This window comes from Archocentrus centrarchus, chromosome 13, assembly GCF_007364275.1.
Source record: "Archocentrus centrarchus isolate MPI-CPG fArcCen1 chromosome 13, fArcCen1, whole genome shotgun sequence".
Taxonomy (NCBI): Eukaryota; Metazoa; Chordata; class Actinopteri; order Cichliformes; family Cichlidae; genus Archocentrus; species Archocentrus centrarchus.
In genome coordinates, this window is record NC_044358.1 from 20,893,637 (window position 1) to 20,913,125 (window position 19,489).

Consider the following 19,489-nt stretch of genomic DNA (forward strand, 5'->3'; position numbering starts at 1 on the left):
CAAGTGTTTTGGTCACCAGCCAACCTTTTAAAATACGTTTTTGATCACCTTAATAATCTCTAATTACATCAGTCTTCTTTTTAAGTGAAAAGAAAAGGGTTTTTTTTTTGTCTCACAGTGTAATTATAGTTGTTCCTATATGTGTCAGAATTTATTATAATTTTCATTTCTGTTATCATTGTTGCTATTTTCACCCCCCCCCCCCCCCCCCCCCACCCCCGTATTTCGGTTTTTATTGTCTGCTATGTATAAAAGACATTGCAACACTGTTTTTTAAAAGGTGCTACAAAGAAGCTATTCTTATGTACAATATTTACAATTGAGGGAATAAAGTCCTTCCATTTGACTAAAACTGACTAATTATTTGGGTCTTGCATGAAAACAGACATTACAAAGTATCAGACAGTGAAACACAGGACACATGTACTGCATGTAGATTTATGTAGACCAGCCATTTTCTTAAAGGTTGCAGTGTATAGCCCGTTCACTGAGGAGGCTGACTAAAAAAGGATGCAGTGTTTGCTGTGCTTTAATTTTGTTGCACTGAATGCAGAAGCGTTGTAGCTGAGAGATGGCAAAAATGGTCAATAACAAGAGGATTATCGTATTTCAGAATTTTGTCTCTCATAGAGGCCAAGATTGGTCAATTTGGCCTCACAGATGCAGAGTCTTTACAGAACGTTGATTGTATTGCAAATAAAACACAAAACAGCCCGAGGCTTTAGAGTTTCATCCAAATTTTGAAATTCTGAATCTGTTTATCAGGTTTTTATGTACTCAACAACCATTGTACTCTTTTTCTTGATGTGCTGCAAATGTCAAAACTCACAGGAAGGAGTATAAAGTATGAACTGGAGAAAGAAATTTGCTCTTTTAATTCACTGCACATTTTGAAAAACATTACCTACTGATGTGCTTTAATATCCTGTGCTTATTTCAACCCCTTAAAAAGCCTAGTTGGTGTTAGACCTGTCTATCAAGCTTGCAGGAAGAGGGCTCATGGCTTTGAGACTGGATAGACTGGGTGGATATTAAATCCAACTGCAGTGCATTATTCATATCTTGGAAGATATATAATTACTGTGCAAATGATGCACAATGGCTTAAGCAAACAGCCACCACCTTGTACAACAGCTACATAGCACAAATCCAGGTGCCAATAAGCAACACCTGTAATATGACTCACTGTCACACTGTGCTGCTCTCACTAATTTGGCTCTTTTTAATTAGCTGACGCATGAAAAAGCATTTCTTGCACAGACTTTTTTCCTCCCATGATCACATTACCGTCAAATTTTTGCATTCCAGTTACAGATAGAAAGTCCTTGAATTTATTTTCAGAGGCAAAACAGGACAAACCTGGATATGAAACAATGAAAATGTACAATTTTGTTTGAGCTGCAACAAAAGGGCAGCAACAAAGGGCTTCTCAACAGAGGAATGATTGCCTAGCAACACTACCAACAGTGAAAGCAGGGCAGCGTGGTCTGATGGAGCACAAGTATTCAGAGGGCAAGTTCATTTGTAATATGTCGCCTTTTTATGTCTTTTTCTGTTTTGTTATTGTAGTGAGTGGATCACAGGGTTGTATTCAGTGGGCTAAAACTTAACTCCATCAGAGGAATTTGCTTTTAAAATCACATCATCCATCCATCCATCCATCCATCCATCCATCCATCCATCCATCCATCCATCCATCCATCCATCCATCTTCTACTTTTCTGCAAAACTGTGAAAATGCAAAATATACTACATACACATGTCATTATAATCCTTATGTCTACATAAGATACTGTTGATCGTTGCATGAGTCTGATATCCTGACAGATGAAATGATTTCTGGTTTCACACTGCCACCTGCTGCTTTATCCGGGAATCCAAGAAGCTGCTATTTTTTCAAAGCAATTACAACAAATGCAGCGCCATAAAAATCACATTAATTGAATCTTTCCAGGACACTTTGATGTCAGCAATATAAAACAATTTATAGAGGGCATTGCATTCTGTTTTTAATTCAGATACTGCCAAAAAACAAATTAAAAAAAAAAAAAGCACAAGCTTATTTTACAGTCAACATTGAATCATCAGTGATTTCTTTTAGTGTGAGCAAGGATTCAAAGGAGATCTGGCGTTGAATGCTGAACTCAGTAAGCATATTGGCACTATGATGTCCAGGCATTACCTGTCTGAGGAGGGTGCATCTTCCGCCTCCATGCCCTTGTTGTATTGATTAATTGTTGCTGAGGACCTCAGCGTGGTCTTGAAGGCAACTGATTTCAGATAGATAGATAGATAGATAGATAGATAGATAGATAGATAGATAGATAGATAGATAGATAGATAGATAGATAGATAGATAGATAGATAGATAGATAGATAGATAGATAGATAGATAGATAGATAGATAGATAGATGGGGAGTTTTGTCTCATTGCAGTGTTTTCATGTCAAATTCAAAAGCATAAAAACAAAAGAACCAGTTCATCTCCACTGTTAGTACAGTTTACTCTGTAACTGCACATAAATATCCAGCCTACATCTTCAACTCCTTCAGTCATCTGATTGTTATAAATACTCAGGAGCTCTGCCTGGATGCTAGACTCAATTTTAAGACCCATGTGGAACACCTATCAAGGAAATTAAAGACAGAAATTAGATTTTTGTATAGAAATAAATCCTGTTTCTCATTCACTAGTGAACAGAAGGGAGCAGCATTGCATGTTTATTTACAAGGCTCTGCTGCAAAGATTGCCTACTTCTGCTCTCTGATTTAGTTTAATCACAGTAATTACAGTCTCGGCTCACGGGAGATTTTAACATTAGCAGCACCTCTTATTCACACTGAACTGGGGAAAACAAAACAAAGCTACAGTGTGAAGCCACATTCTCTTTTTTCCCCATTTGTAAAAGATTATATTTAGGCTATGAATCTGCATCTACCCTGGCACATGCTTAGATGGATGGATGGACAACGTGTCTGTTTGCCAGTCTGAAAAAGTGATCTCGATCTCAATGTTTAAATCTGTATTTTCAACAGCTGCAATTATAAAATCCTGTTTTTACACTCTAAGACGCGTTTCTGCAGGACTTTAGCTGATGAGGTGGAACTTGAATAATTCTTTTTTTTAAAGCAACAAATCCTTCCTACGGTCCAGTTCCACAAAGAAATGTAACCACTAGAGGGCGCAGGTCGCCATTTTTCCCACGAGAACATACGGTCAGGATTGAGTGGCGTTTGATTGTATATGGAGGAGGAGGAGGAGGAGGACGTGTTTGGCTCCGCCTACCGACTGCCAGACTGCGTTCAGGGCGCAACCCCACACGGAGCCCTTGTAGCTATGGAAACTCGTCGATGGCAACATCCACCAGTCTTTTGTGCCCTCATCCTCCTCTTACCTCTCAGAGGTGCTGAGTGTGTGCAGCTGTGACCGATAAATGATACGCTGCAAGATGGCGATTGCGCGACTCATAGCCTGTTTTGTGCTTTACAGCAGCATAGGTGAGTTTTTTTTCCACTCCCTATTCACGAAGCTATTATCAAATCGCACTCAGCGAGGTGCGACTACCGTTAAGTTAAATCCGAGCTGTGAAGGTCCTGTTAGCGCTGCGACCGGACCAGACGTTTTAACGTTAGCTTGACATATAAACAGGCTGGGAATCGTTAAGAAAGCGTTACTGTGTGTACAGTCAGTTCATTAACGGTGGGATATTTTTTTAACGCTTAAGCAAACCTTACATCCGAGCTGAAAAATGACGTAGATATCAGAGCATCCTTGGCGTTTTGAATTTAACGATTTTTTTTTTTGTACTTTATTGTAGAAATCATACAGATTGTGTGTTTACTTGTCGACTATCTCTCAGAAAATTTCCAGAATAAAACAATGCAAATATTACTTTAGTATAAAAGAAAGCGGCAGCCACATGGTGGAGACATGAGGTGAGAGAAACACAGGCCTATGAATAATTTACATTTAAAATGCTTTGTCCATAAGTCATAGCATATATCTAAGGCTGCTTTATTTGAGTTTGACCTCTCCTGATGACGTGGTGATTGACTGATTGATGACGGTGCCATTAGTGAGGCAGGTCGAGGGCATCGGTGTCAGCGGTTGAGGTTGTGTTAATGAAGTTGATGTGCAGCAGCAATAGCCAGAGATTTGTGGTGATCATCTGATGCTGGGTGGTGGTGTTGGCTAATTGGCTGCGGGTGGGTGCACCACTAAGTGTTGAACTTTTCACCCAGGTGCTCTGCAAGCATTAAATCAAATGACTAAGCAGAGATGACAGGCAGAGATTCATTTGTTATGCTCTCCAGTTTTGTTTCTGATTCTTTGATGCCGTGTGTAACTGTAGCTCACGACTTAGTTTATGTTCTGACCTTGAGCTTTAGGCTGCTGTCATGTTTGAATAATGAAAACAAATCATTATTCGAACGTTTTGCATTTAGCATATTGTGATTCATGATGCATATAACTGGAGCACACTGATGCATAAAGCTGAATTATTTTAAGTTAGGATAAAAATAGATTCCTCCTCGTTCTGATGTAGAGAAAATTGGGTTTAATCCTTACATCCTTCATTTTCTTTCCTATATGTTGCTTAAAAATTGAAAAAACAAAAAACATTGGGTAGCAAATGAATCTCTGTTACCTTACTTAATATAAATTGATGCATTTCCCTGATATTTCTGGCCATTTAATTTTTAAAAAAGAGATTTATGCTCAAGAAAATGAACCTTTACCAGGAACATGTAATATATACATTAACCAGCTACTTTGTTAGGTCCACCAGTTAACTCAAATATCTAATCAGCCAATCAAATGGCAGCAACTCAGTGCATTTGGGCATGCAGACATGGTCAAGATGACCTCCTGAAGTTCAACCCAAGCATCAGAAAGGTGGGGAAGAAATGTGATTTAAGTTACTAATCGTGGCGTGGTTTTTGGCGCCAGACGTGCTGGTCTGAGTATTTCAGAAACTACTGATCTACTGGGCTTTTCCCACAGTGTCACATCACTCTAGGTTTTACAGAAAAATGGTCAGAAAAAGAGAAAATATCCAGTGAGCAGCAGTTCTCTGGGTGAAAATGCCTTGTTGTCAGAGGTCAAAGGAGAATGGCCAGACTGCTTCGAGTTAATAAGAAGGCAAATGTAACTTGGATAAACACTAATTACAGCCAAGGTATGCAGAAGAGCATTTCTGAACACAAAACATGTATCTTGAAGCAGATGGGCTACAGCAGCAGTTTGTCAGATAAGAACAGGAAACTGAGGCTACAGTTCGCACAGGCTTGTTGAGTCTGTGCCATGAAGAGTTAAGTCAATTCTGAATGCAAAAGGGTGTTCAACCTGGTGCTAGCAAGGTGTACCTAATAAAGTGGCTGGTGAATTGTTGTGGTAGAACTGCACTGAATGATTATTTTCTTGAATGACTGATCCATGAACAATTATTATATTTTTCTGTCTATAGACTTAAAAACAAAATGATCCATTCACACTTCCCACAGAGCGCAGAAATGCACTCAGATTGTTTGTTTTGTTCCCAATTATATTAATATATATACAATCATATATTAATAATAATAATGCATTAGTCTTATATAGCGCTTTTCTAGACACTCAAAGACGCTTTACAATTTCATGCACTATTCATTCACACCTCAATCATACCTGGTGGTGGTAAGCTACTGATGTAGCCACAGCTGCCCTGGGGCAGTCTGACAGAGGCGTGGCTGCCAATTTGCACCTACGGCCCCTCTGACCACCACCACCAAACACACAACCACATTCACACCATATTCACATATGAGAAGCAGAATCCGTGTTCCTCATCAAATGGGAATGCTGACAACATTCATATTTTCCCATTAATAAAAATTTTTGTCACCACATACCACAATACCTTTATTTATTTGTTAGACTTTTAGCTTATTAAGCTCCTGATTGTATTTTATTTAGATTTTTACTCACTGAGCTCATTCTTTATTTTCTATTTAATTGTTCTCCTTTTGTCTAGTTTTTACCTTATTGATATATTTTATAATATTACATTTAATTTCCTGAGCTAGTCTTCTTCATCCAAGCTGTGTTGTTATAGGTTGAGATAAATAAACTATATTTTTAGTTTATATTTTATCCGTCTGGTACCTCATCAGGACACTGAATTTTATCTGTCGGGGGGGGGGCTGCAATCATTGTGTCACACTTATAGCTTGAATGAACAGTTAATTTCCCTCCAGTGCTTATAACAACATAACTGCCTTAATCTAATCTACTGGAGTGTTGAATTGTTACATTACACAGTCACTCCAGTATGCTGCGAACCCCAGTGGTCCTCCTCGCTCCATCCACTGTCTTTGGCATATTTGCTGCGACTGCACTGGAATGTCTGGGAAAAAGCTTTTTATAGATTCACTGGATCAACAACTTTTGTTGCAGGGACAGGGACGGGTGGTTGTTTTCATATTTAGAGCATAAGAGGATTGCTGAATGTGGCTATTTAAAAGCCAGTTTCTCTCAGAACTGACTATAGACCTACTTTGTCTTTGCATTACAATAACAGAGGGATTAAAAATGAGCCCCTGTTTGCTTTCCAGCAAGCGCTGAGATTATTTTCATAATTCAGAAATATTGTCTTCTCTTCAGACCGCATTGTGTGATGGCGGGAGGGGGGGCACTAAACATTGTTGCCTGTGTGCTTTTATTTTAAGCTCGCATTAGTAATTAGTTATACATTGTCATGTTAATTGACTGTGGTTATTCTTTCCCACGTCCTACATTTTGTATTATTTGTGAGAGAGATGAGAAAAACCTTTAATAACACTGTGCCTGCTTATACAACTGGTACACTGATTTTTAAATTTTGTTCACCCCAGTTGTATAATGCAAATAAGAACTAAAAACTTGTTTTTCATTTTTGGTTCAGATGACCGTGGGAGGCGGGTCCAAGGAGGATTTTGTCAGCATTACACAATGCTTGTGAAAACAGATGAACTCACGCAAATCTGTTTTCTGTAAACTTTGAAAAGCACATCACACACGGCTATGCTGCAACCCATAACACGGTCAAAGTGCTTGTTTTTTTTTGTTACGTGATACTTTGAGTCTGGAGTGTGATCGCAGCTGCAGATTTAATTAAAAGTTCAGTAAGAGCAGGAGGTTTTTTGTTTTTTAATATTGTTCCTGAAAGTATCTCTCTCGCTGCTCTGGAAGAAGCAGTTCAAAGGGCGTTTTGAAGGGTCGGTACATGCGTATGTCGAGGGAGCTTTGGTTGCACAGGCCTTCCTCGTGTCTCTCGGGATGTCCAGTCACAGCTGTGGTAAAAATAGCCCTTGATGTACAGGGTGGGAAAGTCAGCAGCAGAGACGGAAGCTGAGACCTGGGAGTCAGATCTCATCACTGTCCGCAGCTGTGCTTATAAGACCGGATGCTTTGGTGGGACCCATGTTTTCATCACTTCCAGGCTATATGCTTGCTCTCCCTTTGGCTCCAAGTCACAATTCGGGGACAGTCGTGTCCTAACAAGGCTGCTTAAATCCCTCGGAGTTAGTCAGAGTGCACAATGCCTCAGGAAAACAGGAGGGATGTCTTGTCGTGTTCAGGGGCGGCTCAGATTATTATTGTCTAATGTGGGCCTCCATCTGAAGCCCTAACTGCTGCCCCCACTGGGAGCATGAATGCCTTCATTACTCAGCATGGGTGCTGTTCGCTGTGTGCATACCCAGCAATTACTGCATTTGGAACAAAAAATGTTGACTATAGGGTACCAGTGGAAGGTAGAAAACTACTTATTTATCCTTAGCAAAGACACACTGAATTATTTGTGTATAATGAGCAGTAATTTTCACATTTTCTTAATTTGATGTCACACCGCACACCCGTCTCTTCCCCAAATTAATGTATTTTCCACTTAAATTGGCATTCGGCTGGCCCAAACTGAGCAAAACTTGTGAATTTTGCCTCTCGCCATTGTAATCTGACATTTGCAAAATAACACTGATTGCTTTCAGCATTTCACTCAAGCACTGAACTTAAAATAAGTGCGTCTCATGTGTTGTGTTTGTGCCAGAGGGGAGTGAAGATGGTTGATTAAGTATGGTTCAAATATAAGCTCATTCCCACTGTGAAGTTATTCTTGTGCTTCTGATTTGATTTGTTTGGGGATTTTGCTAAATTATTTATTTTGCAACCTCAGTATAAATTAGTGTAGCCCTAACCCCGGGAAAAAAACTAAAAAATTGATATCTAGTAATCTTTTAATGTGCATGTCTTTTAAACAAGTGTTATTACAGCTAAGTAGATGAACTGCACATCCCTTCTCCAAACCAGTAACCAGTTTTTTTTTCAGTGAGGAAATGTTTAATAGTACACTGTACCAAATACTGAAACAGCTTGGGGGCTTTCTGGTCTACTGGGTGACACATCATTGACCATTTCCAGCTATTCCTCAGAGGCACATCGTCATCTACATTAATGTGACACATAGTGAACTAGTGATGCAAACACTCTCTAGCAACTGTGCTTTTTGTCAGAAATCAATCATCCCAAACTGCCTTGTACAAAGATTTATTCTTTTTAACTTAATGTTTTAAAGTAGTTTATGTCCCCAGAATGGTTTCCAGTATAAAGATCACTACTTAAAAGAAATTAAAACATTTTTTTTGTGTCATATCTTATTATGTTTAACTAATATGACCATACATCCATTAACTATAACCAATTTGATGCTGTAAAGGCTAGAGGATATCCCAGCTGTCACTGGAGGGGAGTTGCGGTGTACAATTACAGGGCCAACCCCAGTTGAACGGTTTACTCTCAAACCTACAGCCAGTTAAGAATTAACCTGACATGCACGTCGGTGGAGTGTGTAGGAAAAGCCCGCACAGAAGTTTGGAGCCCATAGACTGTATATAAAAGTTGAAGATAATCTCCAGCCAGGCCTGAAAAGTGTAGCCAGTGGGAAATCTGCATCTGCTTTATTTTTATTTAATTATTTTATTTGACAGGGACAGTGTACATTAATTAACATTATAGTAAATGCACCAGAATTAGCCAAAAGGCTATTTTTCATCTGTTGTCCCTGGACAGATCTTAACATTGTCAACCTCAAATCTCCATCCATTCTTTTTCCATTATTTTCTCCTGGTTGCAAAAAGAAGTCAGAGCGTATAGAAGTTTGTGGGAAAACTGCTCTTTGTCTATGATCTCAGTAAACATTTTCCTGAAGAATTCACGTTTTCAGTCCTTAGTTTCATGTCTTTTTGAAAACAACAAGTTATACTTGCTTCTGAAGTTGCTACTAGAGATGCATGCAGCTATTTGCCTAGACGTTTAAACATTCCTCTTCTTGCTAGTTGGCACCACAGATATTAGTTGGTTAAGTGAATTATTAGTTTTTTATTAATGAACAACGGCACCTCCCAGTTCAGAGATGCTGTGACGCTACCGGTCGCTAACCAGGGCTGCAACTCTTGCAGTAAGGCTGTGCCTCAGTTCAGTTCTGAATGTTTTTTGAGGGTTTTCTGAAATACTGAGCTTGAGCCTTCAAGCTTCAAGGGAGGTTTCCATGGCTACATCCATCTTTTATATACAGGTAATGTTTTGAATGTGGAGCCTTCCTGCTGTGAACTGGCCTGTGCTAACCGCTCTACCAATGCTCTAATATAACCAATGTGATCTAAAGTCAACCAGCAACTGTCATGTTTACTAGTGACTAAAGCCTATGCGTCATTTACTTTGCCAGACACGGCTGCACTGCAGTACTAAACACAAATCCTTTTGTTCTGTCCTGCAAATTATTACAAGAGCTTTGCTGGTCCTTAGTAAGTGAGCTAAAGTGACTTTGGCTCTTGTCTGCATTCTCAGTCTGGATTTCATCTTGCGCAGGATTAAAACTGACAACAACTGCAACAACAAAAAAATGGGTCACTATCCAAATATTTCCAGAGTCCTCTGTTTTAAGTCTCTGCTTTCTTTCATTATCATTTACATCTAGCTTTCTCTTTCAACGATTCATCACAAGTCCCATTATTATCCAATAAAACCCCACAAAGGATTCAAGTTAAATGTTGATGCCAGGATATTTCTACTAGGAGTCCAATAAACATGTGTGCTGCACACATGTCCCTTGTATTTGTCGGCTTAATCCATTGTTTATCGGGCAGCGTGCCCAGTTGATAATGTCTACTAATGAAAATGCTTGCATGTGCAATCAGGGTTACTCAGCGTTTAGTGCCTCTCTTCTTTTTTTTTTTGAAGGTCACATTCCATCATCACTCGGGGTAATCCTCCGGACCACGGACAAAATTGTGTGGGCAAATGAGTTTGAGCGTAAGTTGCTTGAAAATCACTCTAACCTATTTAACCAAAGTACCATTTCTTTTTCCAGATTTTGCCTGCCTCTCTCTCACGCTCTCGTGTGCTCTGTTTTCTTCCCAGCCATCGAACTGACTTGCTTAATTGAGTCCATCTCAACAAACAACCCAAGGATTGAGTGGAAAAAGATTAAAAACGGTGTCCCCAGTTATGTGTACTTTCAAAACAAGATAGCAGGTAAACTTCTTGGAGACTGTCTTTTAGAGAAACCCGTCAGCCAGTAGAGCCCAGCGTTTCAAAGCAAAGTCTCAGTACTCAAGGCTCAGTTGAATGAATGCTACCTTGAAAGACCTTGGCTCAGAGTTCTGTTTTCAAGCCGTGAAGTCACGCTGTGTATTTGAATGAGCAATTGTAAAGTGTTTTTCTCTCTCTCCAAAAGGGGACCTGGAGAACAGAGCACAGCTCAGAGAGCCAGCCAACATTCTGATCTTCAACGCCACCCGATCAGACACTGCGGAGTACCGCTGCGAGGTGGCCGCCATCGATGATCAAAGGGACTTTGATGAAATACTTATTAGTCTTGCAGTAAGAGGTATGGAAAACAGAGATACTACATCACTGATTTGCCCATTACTGGCTAAAAGTCACTGCATATCTATACAACATACATAATAATATTTAGAATATGTGGCAGTTGTTACAATAGAATGGTTTTATGTGTTACACGCAATTACTCCTGAAATATAAAGCTACACTCATGACTGCTGTCACTGTGAGGTTGCCATTCATCTAGCTGTTGCCTTTGAGGTGCTGGTAGATTAAGCTAGTGGCCTGCTGGGACAACAATCAGAACCATTTAACACCCACTTGCATAAATCACTTGGGATATCTGGGGCTTGTGGCGATGTTATAACAATTCCAGCTTTAACTTTACGTATCACTTGATGACAGTTCTCATTGCCACCATACAATGGCTGAGAACACACTTCACCTCAGGGAGCCACAGACTTGTCTTTAGACAGAGCCTGGAGCAGACCCCAGGCTGAACACAGAGAAACACACAAAAAACTGGTAGAACTACTGCCTGTATATACACTGCAGTGGTCCTGGTCATTTGGTGGCACTCTCACTGCAGTATTGTACCACTTCTTGTTACAGCACACACTGGTGTTTTTGTGTCGCTTGATTAATTATAAATCTCTAAATAACTACTTATTTCATAGTGTAATCTTCACGTGCTTTATTCAAAGCACACTCTCTGCTTTCTTGGTATCTTTAGGCATTTACTAGCTTAGCGTAGCTATTAGTTTCGCTCTCTGCCAACTCACTAACAGCATGGCTTCTTCTATCCCTCCCACACTTTCCTGCTCTGTGTGTCAAATGGTTAGTTACTTAAAACTAGAATGGGGGTGCCAGGGTGGCTTGGTGGGTGAGCAGGTGTCCATGCACAGCACATGGCTGTGGTGCAGGTTACCATCCGACCTGTGGCCCTTCAGCTTTCAGGCCCCTCATCTGTGGAACCAGCTCCCAATTTGGATTCAGGAGAAAGATACCCTCTCTACTCTTAAAATTAGGCTTAGAACTTAACTTTTTGATCAAGCTTATAGTTAGGGCTGGATCAGGTGACTGTGAACCCTCCCTTAGCTACGCTGCAATAGGCTGGTCACAGCAGGTGGCTGCCCCTCCCTAAGCCTGGTTCTGCTGGAGGTTTCTTCCTGTTAAAAGGGAGTTTTTACATCCCACTATCGCCAAATGCTTGTTCATAGGGGGTCGTTTTGATTGTTGGGGTTTTCTCTGCATTATTGTAGGGTCTTTACAGTACAATATAAAGCACCTTGAGGAAAGTGTTTGTTGTGATTTGGCACTGTATAAATAAAACTGAATTGAATAAACTGCACCATAGACTCTATGGACATATCCTGTGGGTATTGAAAGTGAAGCCAGTGTGGATGCACTTTAAACCTGTATTCTTTCTAGTGACCAGCTGGTTGCGACTCTTTGAGTTGCCAGGAAATTGTTTTGGAGTCTATGAAAAAATCACCTACTGTTCACTTGATCTATGAGCTCAGTAAACAATTTCCTGATGGGTTTATGGACTTAAATTACTACTTTTAAATCCTAGCTAACACAACATGTTGTTAATTCTGTAAATTATGATCTCGTTAAGACTAAAATAGACAATAAAGCAGGATATAATTTAGGTCTTGGCTAAACTGTGATTGAAAAGTGAGTGTGAATCATTCCCCGGTTTCTCAGATCCCTCGCTCATTACAACCAGTTTCAAAACACCAAGATGTTAAGGTGAAGAAGTCAGTATAGGTGATACCCATCAAATGTCCATCTTTTATGTTGAGTCTGTGGACATAAATACACCACACAGTGGCAGCACACACACCTGCATTCAGTCAACCCACAAAAATCACAGCATTTGGCCCACACACACAATCACCCACAATGAGATGATGCACCTCTGTCCTGCTACAGTAGTATCAGTCTTCTCAGCTCTCTGCAAGAAAGAAAAAACATATAGTCTGCAACGCCAGACTATTATTTTTGTCTGTTACACAAGAGCCACCTACTTGCATATTTCAGTATTTTATGGACTAAATGATTCATTAAATACTCTACAAAAATAGAACTGTCTAAAGTTTCTGGAGAAATGAAGTAAATAACAGTATCATTTTCAGCAGTAGGCTGTGTAAATGCTATACGTTAGTAGACTGATGTGAGTCTGTGCTTGTGTGCAGTGAAACCTGTTGTACCACGGTGCAGTGTTCCAGAGGCCGTCACGGTGGGAACATCAACAGAGCTGCGATGTCTGGAGAATGAGGGCTTTCCCGCTCCTCACTACCGCTGGTTCCACAACAATGAAGAGCTTCCTCAGGATCCCAAAAACAGTGCGAAACTTGCCAACTCTTCCTACAGCATCAACCCCGACACCGGAGGCCTGGTACAAAAGAGACAAGCACAGCCTTATCTGTTACTGCTAAATTTATAACTTGATGGTTTCAGTTTTTATTGTCTGTGCAAAATATCTCTAGAAGCTTGGCAGCACTCAGTATTAATTATTATTACATTAGTATTATTGTAGGGTCTTTACCCACAATACAAAGTGCCTTGAGGCGACTGTTTGTTGTGATTTGGCGCTATATAAATAAAATTGAATTGAATTGAATTGAAATTGAATTAGTAGATATGAACTTATTCTCCTTGGCTGGCTGTTCTGTTTGTAGACAGGGCTCATTAGTGCAAATATTCTCTGTCAGAGCTTATCTAATGTAAATGTTACCCGCTTAATCTAAATAAAACCTTAAGCATCGGATGACTTATAGCAGGATTAATCCCTGTGTTTTAAGACAGCCAGTAAGGGCACTTAACCAAAACCTGGCATATGGAACGAGGATAATGCTGCATTTAAACCCAAGCTGATGTGTTCCGAGGTAAACGTTTAACATTTGCCAGAAATGTAACCATGTTATGAAACGTAATGCGATGGCCTCCAATCTAAAATGTTACAGCAGTATTAAAGGCAGCTTGTATATCCATCTGAAGGCCAAAATGTCATAATATTTATCCACAGCCAGACATCCTTTTGTTGACAGTTCAGCTGTGTGTCAGTGCACTGACAGCTTTCTAAAAATGTCTTCACAGAAATTTCGAAGGGTCAGGAAGGAGGACGCGGGGGAGTACTACTGCCAGGCAAAGAATGATGCAGGACATGCACAGTGTCCCCCACAAATAATGGAAGTCTGTGAGTGACATTCACACTAGCAAAGCAGCTTTGTAGACAGCACTTTAACTTAAAAGCAAAATCAGACAGGATGACTCTTGAATTTGGTGGTTAGATCTTAGAAACAAGTTGGGTAAACGGGTAATACAGACAATACAGGTGGAAGCTAAGACATATGAACACAGACAGGATAGACGGCCGAAGCAGCATCCCAGACGTCACCAGACAGACAGGTTCTAAGCCACATGACCTTCCTGCAGGCATGAAGACCTGGAAACTCACTTGCATGAATCACACATACAGGAAGGAATATACACACAGTAATAGGCACATTTTAAATCAAACAAGAGAAACAACAAAACCATACAACATTTTTGTGAAACAAAAAGCAAACATGACAGTAATTTTGTATTTTTCCCCAAGCACCAGTGTTCCCACAAAAGTATTATATAAACTGCACTATATAGCCAGAAGTATTCACTTGTCTGCCTTCACACACATATGAGCTTGAGTGACATCCCACTCTTAATCCATAAGGTTTAATATGATGTCAGCCCACCTATGCAGCTATAAGAGCTTCAACTCTTCTGGGAAGGCGCTCCACAAGGTTTAGGAGTGTGTTTATAGGAATTTTTGGCTATTTTTCCAGAAGCACTTTTTTGAGGTCAGACGCTGATGTTGGACGAGAAGGCCTGGCTCGCAGTCTCCACTCTAATTCATTCCAAAGGTGTTCTGTCAGGTTGAAGTCAGGACTCTGTGCAGGCCAATCAAGTTCTTCCACACCAAACTTGCTCATCCATGTCTTTATGGAGCTGCTTTGTGCACTGGTGTGCAGTCATGTTGGAACAGGAAGGGGCCATCCCCAAACTGCTCCCACAAAGTTGGGAGCATGAAATTGTCCAAAATGTCTTGGTATGCTGAAGCATTAAGAGTTCCTTTCACTGGAACTAAGGGGCCGAGCCCAACTCCTGAAAAACAGCCCCACACCATAATCCCCCCTCCACCAAACTTTCACTTGGCACAATGCAGTCAGACAAGTACTGTTCTCCTGGCAACCACCAAACCCAGACTCGTCCATCAGACTGCCAGACAGAGAAGCGTGATTCATCACTCCAGAGAACACATCTCCATTGCTCTAAAGTCCAGTGGTGGCGTGCTTTACACCACTACAACTGACACTTTGTATTGCACATGGCTTGGATGCAACTGCTCAGACATGGCCATTCCATGAAGCTCTCTACATGCTGTTCTTGAGCTAATCTGAAGGCCACATCAAGTTTGGAGGTCTGTAGCGACTGACTCTGCAGAAAGTTGGAGACCACTGTGTACTGTGTGTATGTGGCCTACCAGTGGCGGTCCTAGCCTGTTTGGCGCCCTGGGCGAGCATCCCTGCCGGCGCCCCCCCCCCCCCCCCCCCCCCCCCCCCCACACACACACACACACAATAGCGATCGCCGCACTACTACACTTGGGGGGGTAATGAGCGACTGCTGTGTGGTGTATGTAGCTTTCTGCCATGGTCTGACAGACAGGCTTTAACAGAAGGTCCCCCCACCATCACAGGCACACTCAGAATTTCTTTTAAATTTTTATTTGAAAAAACATGGAAGAAACTGAAATATTACACAGCTTCTGCTTACCTTTATCTTTGCTTGTTTCTCCTCTTCTTCTTTTCTCTTTTTCCTAAACTGTGCACCTGATGGCTTTGACCTTTTCCTTTCCATCTGCCACAATTCGCCACCACCACCGCCCATCCCCAGGGTTGTCAGATCTGACTGACAGTTGCCAGCCCAACACAACAAAACCTCCACTGAAACTCATGTTAATAGCACCAGGTGTGATATATATTTAAATATACAAGCTTTGGGTAACTTGTTAAAATTTTGGCTGCTTTTCACCATATTTGGTAGGTTTTTAGGAAGTTTTTATTGTAAAATTATATATCTATATAATTTTATAATTATATAGAAATATCTATATAATATTCCACCCCAATGTGTTCACAAGCTGCCCAATCTGGCAACACTGCGCCATCCACCAACATTTGTCCAAACTGTCTAGATTCGTATTTGTGTTATTTTTTTTATCAGGATTCGGGTTCACACAAATACTGTGATTTAATGACCATATTTACAGTATTATAAATGAAATGGGCTTTGTGTTCTATCAGTTGTGTGCATCTAATTTTATTAGACGCACAGATTCATTCTGTGGAACATGGGAGGAAAAAAAAAAAAAAAAGAGTCAGTTTTGCATATCTCGCAAAAGTTTTGCGAGATCCTGAGTTACTTTTGCGAGATCTCGCAAAACTTTTCAATATTAGGACATACACTTCGCGTTAATCTTGATATGGCAGTGTCCGTGAGGATGAAAGGTTTGGCGAGAGACTGCCAGCAAAAGTCACCTTTATTTATAATTCAGCGGTTACTGTTGGCTGTAACCAGGCCCAAACTGTACAGGCATGAATGAATGAACCCGGCTGACAGTCTCACTCTCACGCCATCACCGCTTCACTCGACTCGCACCCCAGGCTGAGAGGAGAAGGGGGCGGGGCAGCGCTGTGTGTGTGACGATCGAGTGAAGCAGTGACAGCGAGACAGAGAGAGAATCCCCCGCCTGCCCTTTTTCTTCTGTTACAACCTGTCTGACCATGGCAGAAAGCTACATGCAATACACAGCAAGCAGAGGGCGCCCATTACCCCACAAGTGGCGTAGTGCGGTAGGCGTTGCTGCGGCGAGCGCAATGCGTTGGGGGGAGGGGGGCGCTCATGCCGCCCTAGATGAAATGCCGCCCTGGGCGGCTGCCCATGTCGCCCATATCAGAAACCGCCACTGTGGCCTACCACTTCATGGCTGAGTTGCTGTTGTTCCCAACAGCAACTCAGGGTGAGTGAATACTTTTGGCAATATAATGTATTTGAAGGCCAAGCATACTTTATGTTTATAACTGCCATTTGGAGGCAGCAGAGAGAAACTAATTCACCCTACCAAGCATCATCCCTTTGCAAGCAAAGTGGACACAGGAAAGCTCCAGCCGTCCAGGTCAGTTTGAACCCAGCACTTTGCTGTGAAGCAACAGTGTTAGACACCAATGTCCCTGATATGCTAACGTGCCCGTGACAGCATATTCTGCAGCCAGAACATGAAGCAGAAAGGATGTAGCAGCTGCCCACACAGTTTCAAGATTTTATTACACTATAGGGATTCATTTTGTTGCATGAGTTGATCATTTTTTATAATTTTTTTGTAGTAAACATAGCAAAAAGGGAAAAAGCACAAATAATTCAATGTAATTCATATATAAAAATCTAATTTGTTCTTTTTATTTTTGTGATGAAATGTCAAAATTAGTTACTTTGTTCCATTCATAACCAAGAGCATATACTGTCTATCCATCTGAAGCTCTCTTAATGTGATCGGCTGACAGAGAAAGTGTCTGGTATCTTAAGTTGATTTATTTAATGAATGTTAAATTCTTCTTCTTATCATCATCTAAGCCAATAACAGTTAAGTGATGATTTTAACACTTTGGATAATACACAAAATATACATAAAAATGGTAATACATTACATGGTTTTAGGCAACGATATGTTTCAGGTCACATAACTCTCTTACGAGCTCTTCTCCGCATCCTGTTGCAGACGACGTTGACATCCTGGGGATTTTCCTCAAGGTTTTTGGTGCTGTGGTTGCATTCTTATGCTTGGCTGTTTCCATTTGTCATTCCTTCAGACGTGGATGCTTCCACAAAAAAGGCCACAATGAAAAGTGAGTACAGTCTGCAGCTCTGGAGAAGGACAGCAGGACTAATATAAAATCCTGAATTCTGCATCTTTTTTTTTTAATTATTTATTCTGTATTTCACTTTATTTCAGCTATAACTGGCCTGCACAGAACAATAGTGTTGAATATGGAGATGCAGACGAGGTAAACCTGCAAAGCACGCAGCTTTTATTGAATGTCATATGCAATAAAAAAGGCTCTTTATAGTAATTTTCTGCTTCCTGTTTTTGGCAGGGTCATTTCCGCCACAAGTCTTCCTTCGTTATTTGACAGCTGAGGCGGAGGATGTGATGTAACAGCAACAACTTAAGTTAACTTGCAACAATGATGCTCCAGTTGGTAAGGTTTGGAGTCTAACATGGCACATTATTCTCTGATGCACATCAAAATCAAATCAGCCAACTTGCCAAAGTAATTTTAATATCATTTTGTGGCACTTTGTTGAGTTTTATAATGCCACAGATTTTTTTTCTCTATTGGTATTAAATTACATTAAAGTATTTGGTTTTTTTTTTTTACATTTTCTCCTCATTTTATACTCATAAAGCTCCTGTACAATAAAACCATTTAAGAGCTGTGGACGTTGATGTTTATATCACAGTGTCATCACGAGAGTTACTGTAAACTACATTCCCTCACTGTTTTTGGACAAGTCCTCTTTTATAGCTCTTGAATTTTTTACAGTGTGCGTAAATTGTTTACTCCATCTTTGTTCACGGGATAAACAAACATGTTCTTAGTTTGTTTCACACGCAGAGGAGTCGAAACAGGTTTTTGTACATACTGTAGTTAAACAGGCAATAAGTAGCAGACTGCAAAAGGCTGATTATAGGCACAATTCAACAGCCTTTGACTATATTTACAAATGAAAAAAAAACATGTACAAGTACAGATTATAGCGTGAATTTTAACACCATATATTCCACTATGCTGCAAACTCAATATGTACTATAAAGGTGGTGTTGATGATTTCTTGGAGTGCTGTTTCTGTGTATAAGTGACCTTTTGTGCTTTAAGAATTATTTTGTGAGCATTGGACATATTGTCCAGGTTTGACTCAGTATTATAAATGTACATACAAACATATATAAATATACCTTTTCGATCTTTTATTTTGAATGCATAGCACTCCATACCTTATTGTAAATTTGCAATAAACTGTTTGTTGGAAATCAATTTACAGCATTCACTGTTCAGTGTGTACTCGCGGTGTTGAGCCTGTCAGTAACAACAGTGTGTCATTTCAGACATTAGTGTCAATGATTTGTGTAACAACTCAGGAACTGTTGTACAATGTCCACTGTTCATTTGATATTAATGTTATATATTAATGTTATTTTGTTACTATTAAATATATTTCAACTGTAATTTTGGAGTCTCAAATATTTTCTTTGAATGAGATATCGGGATGATTAATGGAAAAGTATACAGATGGAAGTGTTACGTACATAAACATGATTTCTGTGTAGTAAAGGGAAAATCATGCACAAACTAAAACACTAAAGAAGAAAAAATGTTTCTGTAAAAACAAGTGCAGGAGTGAAAATCTGAAGAATACCAAACATTCACACAGTGGTTTTGGCACAGCTTGTTTATGTGTTTCACAATAAAAGTATTTCGATGTTTTGCTCATTGACAAGTAGCAATACCACACTGTAAAAAT

At 40.2% G+C, this 19,489-nt stretch overlaps 1 protein-coding gene across 1 annotated transcript; it reads left to right on the forward strand.

Annotated features, from left to right (window-relative positions):
• Positions 1-3,219: 3,219 nt before the first annotated feature.
• On the forward strand, positions 3,220-19,194 carry jam3a (junctional adhesion molecule 3a). Its single transcript, XM_030743458.1, has 9 exons — positions 3,220-3,498; positions 10,256-10,327; positions 10,436-10,549; positions 10,752-10,904; positions 13,060-13,262; positions 13,964-14,063; positions 17,685-17,811; positions 17,919-17,970; positions 18,061-19,194. The coding sequence occupies exons 1-9, from the start codon at positions 3,435-3,437 to the stop codon at positions 18,094-18,096; spliced, it is 921 nt and encodes a 306-aa protein (XP_030599318.1). The 5' UTR covers positions 3,220-3,434; the 3' UTR covers positions 18,097-19,194.
• Positions 19,195-19,489: the final 295 nt, after the last annotated feature.

Coding starts and splice junctions, on each gene's coding strand:
- jam3a (XM_030743458.1), top strand. CDS start 3,435: ATGATACGCTGCAAGATGGCGATTGCGCGACTCATAGCCTGTTTTGTG. Junction 10,905..13,059: donor TATTAGTCTTGCAGTAAGAG/GTATGGAAAACA, acceptor GCTTGTGTGCAG/TGAAACCTGTTGTACCACGG. Junction 17,971..18,060: donor AATATGGAGATGCAGACGAG/GTAAACCTGCAA, acceptor TGTTTTTGGCAG/GGTCATTTCCGCCACAAGTC.